General features: G+C 45.1%; 1 protein-coding gene across 3 annotated transcripts in view; it reads left to right on the forward strand.

Annotated features, from left to right (window-relative positions):
* peak1 (pseudopodium-enriched atypical kinase 1) overlaps positions 1-4,318 on the forward strand; it is a 103,333-nt gene extending 99,015 nt beyond the window's left edge. For all 3 annotated transcript variants that reach the window (XM_054743105.2, XM_015952171.3, XM_054743103.2), the window contains one exon: positions 16-4,318. In XM_054743105.2, the coding sequence (XP_054599080.1) occupies positions 16-1,296 (1,281 nt within the window). In that variant the 3' untranslated portion in view covers positions 1,297-4,318. The remainder of the gene's footprint in view (positions 1-15) is intronic.
* Positions 4,319-9,449: the final 5,131 nt, after the last annotated feature.

Raw genomic sequence — 9,449 nt, forward strand, 5'->3', positions numbered from 1 at the left:
TGCGTTTGTCTCCAGATTTGTCGGAGCGACATGAACGACACACAGCAGCAGTTTTTCCACAGTCTGGCTGTGAGACAGAGTCTTCCTGTCCACTTCAACATCCAGCAGGACTGTGGACACTTCCTGGCTGATGTCCCCGTCCGAATGCTGCCCTGGGAGGAGGAAGATGAGGACGGTGAAGAGAAGGAGGGAGACATGGAGACAAACGCAGAGAGAGGCGGTAAGCTGAAAGACTCTCAGGCTTCTTCCTCCAATGATAAACTAGGAGAAGCAGCAGGGAACCTGAAGACGGCTGGTGGTCTGAGGAGTCGGGTGGTGGTGATCACCCGAGAGGTTCCGTTCCAAACGGTGGCGGACTTTGTCAGAGCAGGTGCAAGCAGACATGAAAGCCACCCAGAGCTGTACGAGCGACAGGTCTGCCTGCTGCTGCTGCAGCTCTGCTCCGGCCTGGAGCACATGAAGCCCTACCATGTGACCCACTGCGACCTGAGGCTGGAGAACCTGCTGTTGGTCCAGTGCCAACCCGGAAACCCCTGGAACCTGGATTTCCTGGAGCCCAACAACAATAGCAGCAGCAACTCTGGTGCGAGCGCCGCTGCCACCACCACTTGCCCCGCCCGCCTCATCATCAGCAACTTCTCTCAAGCCAAACAGAAGAGCAGCCTGATGGCGTCCGACCCCGGCACGCTGCGCAATCGATCCAGGCTGGCCCCGGAGATCATTACAGACACGCAGTATCGCAAGTGTGACGAGTTCCAGACGGGCATTCTCATCTACGAGATGCTGCACAGACCCAACCCGTTTGAGGAAGTGCCGGACCTGAAGGAGCAGGAGTACACGTGGGAGGACCTGCCTCCTCTGCCCGTCAGGTCGCTGTATTCCCAGGGCCTGCAGCAGCTGGCCCGGTTGCTTCTCACCGTTAACCCGTCCGAGCGCATCCAGATATCCGAGGCCCGAGCCTGTTTGCAGTGCCTGCTCTGGGGCCCCCGGGAGGACCTGTTCCAGGCTCTGGGCTGCAGCAGCGTGTCGGGGGCCACCGCGGGTCAACGCGAGGCCACGCTCCAGAACTGGCTGGACCTGAAGCGGACTCTAATGATGATTAAGTTTGCAGAGCGCTCTCTGGACACGGCGTGCTCTGTGAGCCTGGAGGACTGGCTGTGCTGTCAGTACCTGGCCTCGGCCACCATCGACACCCTGAGCCTGGTGGTCCACATCCTGCAGCAGCCGCCCCAGACCCAGCAGAACCAGACGCACCTCGCTCACACCCTCCACTTGACTCAGTCACAGCCACTCTGAACTCCAAGCCGTTACCATGGCAACTTCCCCTTCCCTCTGTGATCCCTGAACAGGAACCAGCTGCTGCAGAGCTGGATCCTCATTGGTCCACCCAGGAAGGGGTGGGGTCTCATGAAGGTCATCACATCACACGCTGCTCCACCGATCAGCAGGCTGGTGGACAGCTGAGACTGACTCAAGTTTGGTCCTGTCCCATCCGTCAGAGCAGATCAGTCACACGGACACGTTAGATTAGAGAACATGCCGGGTATGTTCTACAGCCCAAGATCATCCGGGAGGTTCATCAGCTGGTAGGCCAACGTAACGGCTGTCCTCCTTTAGGGTCAGAACCACCCCAGCTGCTGGTTTATGGGCTTTTATTTGGTTGCTGTCGGAGGAAAAACACGAGATTGGATCGATCTGAAGTTAGTGTACTGGCACATAAGCGTCCTTTTATTTCAGCTCTCATCTCTTAAAGCAACGTGGGTTTGGTTCTGAACGCTTCCTTGTTACTGGTGACCTTTGCACCATCAGCTTTCTGTCGGTGTAGGACACCTGATGTCCCACTGAGACAGTGGACAGGAGAAGGAGTTAAGGATGCTGACTAAGTCAGAATCCCACCCATCCGCTAACTCCGTGTTTTCCCTCCACCAGCCAATCACGATGCAGCGTCTCCAGCCCGGAGAGGTTGAGACTGTTTTGGTCCGGTTGAACCTAAAAACAGTTTGGGCTTAAAGGGACTGTAAGGAAGTTTGAAGTTTTTATGCTCGCAATCGCCACTCAGACGAACTGCAGTTTCAATAGTAGGCTCGTGCACGAGGCGTGCATGCTGTACGTGCACACTCCTTAACAAAAATAACAGCTGAGACAGTCGTGTGTGTGTGTGTGTGTGTGTGTGTGTGTGTGTGTGTGTGTGTGTGTGTGTGTGTGTGTGTGGCCCGGAGGACAGAGGACAGGAGAACATACAGCTATTTAATTAAATAATTTGGTTCTGTACCTTTCTCTTCAGCACAGCCGACAAAGGTTTAAGATGGGTCAGTCCTCCTGCATGCTCAGATCATTCCCTTCCCTTGCTTGAAAAATTGTTCCAAAATGAAAGTTGAACCCACATCTTTTTTACCTGTGAATTCAATGCCGTTCAGCGAGCCTCAAATAAAAATTTGGGCATCTTACTGTAAAAAAAATATACCATTAATGTAAAAAATAAACTCTAAATTAACTATGTTGACATCCAGAATCGAACCCAGGTCTTCTGCATGAGAGTCAGACATCTTACTAGGTGAGCTTTACTCTATTAACAGTCACAGTATCTGTAAGTTTTATATTCTTGATGACAGCTGAAACAACGTCAAACCAAAGAACGGTTCGGAGCGAAAATGGCTATTTTGTTGCTCATTTGCAGGAAATATCTAGAAGAAAGTAGTTAAGGTTCCTCAGAAATGTAGCTAGCTTTGTCACTAGGCGTTAGGAACAGCGACAAAGTGGCACTGCCTCTCTCTCTGCTGCTAAAGCTACTGATAGCAAATGCTACAGGCTATGCCTGAGCGTGAACGCGCATGAAGCAGCCTGCTCAACCCGAGCAGCTCTCTTTTTCTGTGATTTTACAGAAAAACAGGCAATCACAGTAAAAATGCCAGGGCTCATTCTACAGGACCAGGGCATTGCAGGAGAATGTATGAAGAAGAAAATTATTATTTCTATACATGTTTTGGCTGTCAAACTTCCTTATAGTCCCTTTAAACACAAATGTCCAAAAATGTTTCTCCACAAGTTTTTTGGCTCCGATAAAAGTTTTGATTTCCAGACTTCTATCCTGAAACTGAAGTTCTTTTTGTTACTTAGCCCTGAAGCCAGCGAGCCAGGAAGTGGTTGTAAAGTTGTAGTTCAGTCTGAGATCCGGACCTTAGGAGCTCATCCTTCTCCTGTGCCAGTCATGTGAAAGTTACATCAGAAGACATCCCGACTCCAGAGTTTCTCTCAGACTGTGACTGACGAGGACGATGGTGAAGATTCTCAGCCATGACCTTCAGAGTCCTATGTGGAAACAGCTAGATTTCTCTTTTCTCTGCGTGTTCAGCTCCAGAAGCTGGGCTGGAGGTAGGAGGCTCAGACGCTGCGCTGATAGGGCAATAGAGATCACTACTGAGCGATAAGGAGCCTCCCTGTCCGATCGGCTCATGGGTTCCTGGAAGGTCTCAAGCGTCTGGCCCCTCCCTCTTTTCAGCTTCCTGTTTGTGTCATCGGTGCTGACGATTCTCGTGGACATTTTGGTGGTTTATGTGGTGCTGTGGTCTCCTGCTCCAGTGGGAGGAGCCTGGCGGTGAGGCTGAAGGTACCCTTTAGCATCTTAGAAGAGAAGCTTCCTTTAGAAACAGAAACCAACAGTGGAACATGGCGGCTGTCCCGGGTCATGTGACCAAAGCAGGTCACATGGTGGCATCACTGGTGACACTAGCGGGGGATGGAGGAGAAACCCAAGTTTTAGAACAGATGGCACAGTTTGGTCTCCATGGCAACCAGACTTGTTTTTGTTTAAAAGACCAACCAGAACACGTTTTCTACTTTACCTGCAGCAGGTGTGCTTTAGGGATCAGCTGAGGTGTGACGTGTGTGACAGCACTGCTGGCTGGCGTCTTGAGAGATTATATAGTCAAAACCACAGAATTATAATCTTCATCTATTGTAATCCACACACTACAGAGAAGCTCTGTTCTCAGAACGGAATGATCTTGTATCCATTAGAGCTTCAATCGATGTTCTGCCACCGGGAACAGTGTCCTGCTCTATGGATCCACACACACACACACATACACACCGATGTACAGTGTTTTTACTGAGATTTGTGACCATGCCTGATGAAAGAGAAGAACCACTTTGGCTGAAGCGAGTTTTAAACACAACAACTCAGCAGCTTGTGTGAAAATGCAGATGTGTGTCTTCTCTGAGAAGGTGAAGAACACAAGTTCTAGTGCTTCTGTACAGATGTGTCTGCCATCTTTGTTAAGCAGCTGTAGCAAAACAATAAATCTATGTTTTTGATAAACACCTTTGTCCTGTATGACTTGTGGGCACGCCCTGAGAGGACTGGAAGAGGAACAGAACGCTTCCTGGAGCGTTCCCGTTCTCATCCGTGTAACGATGTGTAAGTGGGTACTTTTAATAGAATATAAAGGGATTCAATAAAATGTAATGTTGCACAAAATGATGGTTTATAAATGTTATTGAGCCTTTAATATTGGATTGCTGATGAAACTAGGTAGTTTGGTTAATCCTGGGAAACAACACTTTATAATAATTTGACACAAAGACAAAAATATAGTTTATGAAAATGAATTTATGACTATATTAATGATGATGAAAGGTAAATGATTGTAAATGGTGACACAGTGATGTTAAATGAGACAATGAATGAACTCTGATGAAACATGACCTGGTGTGTTTAAGAGTTTTCTAAGTGACTCAGAAAGGTGTGATGTCTGGTTTATTAAATACATCTGGCTGTTTGTTGGATGTAATTTAACAAGTTATCAGATTAATATCAACCACTCTGACGCCATTGTTCAGTCTACACACCCTGGATCATGGAAGCTCTGGAGATCCGGCCTGCAGGTGAAGCCGTCTCTCAGAGCGAGTGAGTGGACTTCTGATGTATCTGAAGATCGTAGACACCCTCAGCATATGCACGGCTGGTCAGAAGATACTTCCCAGGTGGCTTCTGGTGGACGGTTTCATGTCTGATGAGTGGATGATGGATTGAATAAATAATAATAGTTGATTCAAAAGGATGGTTCATGTGCTGCTGAAGTTATTCCACTGAAACATCTGGTTTATCCCCACAGGATGGTCATTTGGCATGAGCTGTGAGCTTTGGCTGGAACTGGTTAAAACAGGAAGTGATTCACTTTTAATGAAATGGTTGTTTATAAACTTTGGCCAACCAGATCTGATTATTGTGTCTAGATGTTTACAAAGACCCTCAGCCACTCCCCTTTCTGTGATGCTTAGAAAGCTTATTTCACCTAATGTATGGAGTAAGTCTGTTACACATTCTTTTGTTCATGCACTATTAATATGTAAATGATAATTAATTGATCATTAAATCATAGTAGACTCATTTAGTGTATTTAAGATTGAAATAAGTCATGAATTAATAACATTTATGTTGATTAATAATTATTAAACCACTTTAGACAGAACATTCATGGTAGATAATTGTAATTATTACCAACTTGTGAAGAGTCATTGATGAGACTAAAGATTCATTTTATTAAAAAGGGAAAAGCCTCGACTTCTTCATGAGACCTTGGAGTTGCAGCAGGATGTCCGTAGTGGCAGAAGAGGAGTCAGGAAAAGGAATTGTTTTGACCATCTTCTGGATGCTGCTGCTAGGGATGGTTAATCATGGAGTTGTTTTGGTACAGGGAAGAGAGGAAGCTGCTGGACACCCGACTGTTTGACCTCTGACATTGCTGTGGACAGCTCTGTGTAATCAGGCCAACACTTTAATCCTCCCGCATTGCTAATTGGCTCAGGTGGGCCCAGCAGCTTTTTTTGTTTTTAGGAGGGCACCACTTCACCTTTGCCAAGGGATAAACTATCAACCATGTTTAACCACCCCCGGTCCTGGAGGGGTCACCTGATAGGGCGATGAAAGGGTTAAAAGGTCAAAACTAAATAAACTCAATCAGGTTCTTTCATGCATCAAACTCCACTGGGAGTTCTTCACTGGGACCAGGTCAGCGTTGTTTAAACTCCTTGAACCGCTACCTTACTCAGTGTGTGCGTGTGTGTGCGCTCTGAGAAGGAGAGACAAACAGTGACTGATCAGAACAAAGTGCCAGGATGGCAGCCCTCGTCTGAGCTCCTAGTAGGCGTGCTTTTACCCACGTGCCTTGGACTGGTCACATGGGCTCATCCACCTGTAGGAGGAGCAAGATCGGGTCCATTGTGGCTCCAGAAGCAGACTTTTTGGAGCCTAATCCCCAAAATCCAAAACATGTATACCAGGGGTCAGAACCTACACATGTTCAATGGGGGACATTGAGAGGGCCAGATTAAGTGATTACTTCTGCGTTGAGCCACTAGGGGGCGATGGCAGTACACCAGCCTCCCTATACATTAGAACTGTGTCTCTAACAAAACCGTCAGCATGAAGTTACGGCAGAAAACTTCACCTCTGATGACAAACAGACGGATACGTGTTCGTACCAGCGGGTGCCTTTAGATTATAATCTGAGACAACAGCACAACACAACCCTCCAAATAAAACAAAACAAGTTAAATGGAAATCTTAATATATCTGAAACACTTTGTTTCAAATGCATTTACAGTTAAGTATTGATCTACAGATTACAGGCTCTTATACCTAGGGGATGGCTCCTGAGTTTGGACTCCTGGTATCTGCTTCACAGCCACAACACCCTTCACTGTCCTCCATGATGTAATGGGCTGGTTGTGAAGTAGAGTGTAGGTATTTGGCTGTGGCTCCTCCTTCTGGGAGTGAGAGCTCTGTGTGGACTACCTTCCCTTCCTTTGTCACTATCCGACCACACTTCTCATGTCCGGTTTCATCTGCCTGGAATATTGTGTGCTTTTCCATACCAAAATAGTCCCGTTATTTTGTTCCTACGCAGGCCATCTGGAGCTACTCCTTCAGGAGACCGGACTTTCAAACTCTCGTAAACGATTTCCTAACTTTACAAGTGATTACAATCATGTTAGGCTTATTTCAGCCCCGGAGTTTTGGGGCTCAGACCGGCCCAGTTCAGACTCACGACCCATTAGTATTAATCATGTAATCATAACCGTATATGTTAAGTCAACAACAATTCATGTAACAGTGCGCTGTAAGTAAAGGTGGCTTCATAAAGTAGGTTTATTTCGGCACCATTTCTCCAACATTATGACATCATTTTTATCAACATCAGGACCTTTATTCTGTTCCAATCGGTGTTCAGATGTACCCAAACCTTAAAAGTGAAATAAATAAACTACATTAAAAATGCACTTATAAACACTATTATATCTTGTCCTCTCCAGGGGAAAAGGTCCATCACAAGTTATGTTTCATAAATATGAGAACATGAGTTAAAGGGTGAATCTCCAACATCAGAATGTCCTTTACTGCTAAATCTAATATAAAAACGTTATAGATATCACAGATATCTAATCCATAAAGAGAATAAATAGATGATTACACTGTTGTCAAACAGTTTGTTATTCATGTTATAACATAGCTTTATAATGATGCCATTATGTCTTCTTCTGCACAAGAGTTGTGTAACGTCCAGAAAGAGTCATTTTTCATCTACAGTCTGACCTCTTCACTATCCGGTCATCTACAGACATAATTCTGCCTCTGTGTGCCCTCTAATATTCCAAGCTGCAAGAAAGGTTCCACAGTACAGAAGAAGTGACCTGAGTTTTATTAATTCCTATGTTATGATTTTCTGGCAAATCACAACGTGCCATGATGTTAAGGGGGTATTTTTTGTTGCCAAACTCAGAAACACTCCTTCTTCAGATAGAAGATGCTGATTTTGTGGATGAGAAAATCTTTATGTGTCATGACATTACTGTACCCTTGTGGAGATATGCACGTGTGTGTGTGTGTGAGCTTGTCAAGTAGACTGATTATGAAACAAACGGATCATTGCAAGGACACATTCATTTCATTCTTATTAATTTAGGCACAGATTAATCAAAACATTTCATTTAACCCCTTGTTCATAGTTATATGATTATCTATGTATTTCATTTCATCATTCAGTATTCATTATTATAAAAGTTTGTTCTTATAATGGTTCGATCCTTTATTCTGTGCAGGACAGTCTAGATAAGCAGATAGGCTTGGTAGAAAGGCCTTGCTGAAGGGAACGCTGTGTTAACAATCTCAATGTCAACAACACTGTAGAACCTTTCTTGCAGCTTGGAATATTAGAGGGCCCACAGAGGCAGAATTATATCTGTAGATGACCGGATACTGAAGAGGTCAAACTGTAGATGAAAAATGACCCTTCATGGACGCTACAGTCATTTTAAAGAAACATTAACGAAGGCCTAAGCAGTACACTGGTCTCTAGGCATCATCATCCAAACACACGAGCATTTATTTCTCCGAGTACGAGACTCTTCTGGTCAAACTGATCCTGTCTGTGTTTAGCAATGCTCTTATGATGTTTAACCTTTTCCTTGTCATCAATCAGGACTTATTTATCATCCATTGACTCCTTAAATAGACAGTTATACCATACAACAGTTTGTACTTTAATATTGTGGAGTTTCACTTACTAAACCAGCTCCATGTACTCCTGTTCCTCTCCTTTCTCCTCTGGACAAACTATGATGGTGGGTCCTTGTAGTTTTATAAACGGTGTGATGGTGGGTCCTTGTAGTTTTATAAACTGCTGATTACACTGAAGCAAACATCTCTGCTGTGAGCTACATTTTCTGTGTATCTTCATTCCTATTTCGTTCATTTTCCAAACTGTTTATTTTTCATTCTCGGATGTTGGAATTTCCGAGGAGAAAGTGAACGCCCCATTAGCAGAACGGAAGCTAATATATCAAGCTAACGTTATCTTAAACATTTTATTTACCTACCAGAGTAGATTAAGATGATGATGCTTCACTTAGATCATTGTTGCTGGTTTCATCATCACCCAGTTACCCATCACATTTAGTGAAGTGGACCCAAACGTCAGAACCTTTCTACTCTGCCACGCTGCTTTGTTTACAGCTCACCCACAGTGACTGACGACATCACGCTCTTGTGCCAACGTGCAGAATGGGTACCGAAACAAGGCACTGTTTCATATGACATGAATTGGTACTATGGAATTCGGTCGGTGCCTTAAAAAGTACCAAATTCGGTACCCATCCCTAGTTACGTTAGGGCACACCGGCAGAAAATAAAAGGCCGAGGCGACCTCGAGGCGGCCTCGGGACAGCGTGGTAGCAACATATCTGATCAAAACCAGGGCCATGACTGAACACCGTCACAAAAAGAAAAGAAAAAAAACCTGAAGAGTTATAAAACATTACATTTTATTTATTTATTTATTTTTTGGTGTGTTACCTGACATGATTGCCCCCTTCTGCATAGGTAGGGCAGCCTTGGGGATCAACCCAGTGGTCTGATGACTGACCACCGGTCCAAAATAAAGAGAGCACTG

The sequence above is a fragment of the Nothobranchius furzeri genome, chromosome 14 (assembly GCF_043380555.1).
Source record: "Nothobranchius furzeri strain GRZ-AD chromosome 14, NfurGRZ-RIMD1, whole genome shotgun sequence".
Classification (NCBI taxonomy): Eukaryota; Metazoa; Chordata; class Actinopteri; order Cyprinodontiformes; family Nothobranchiidae; genus Nothobranchius; species Nothobranchius furzeri.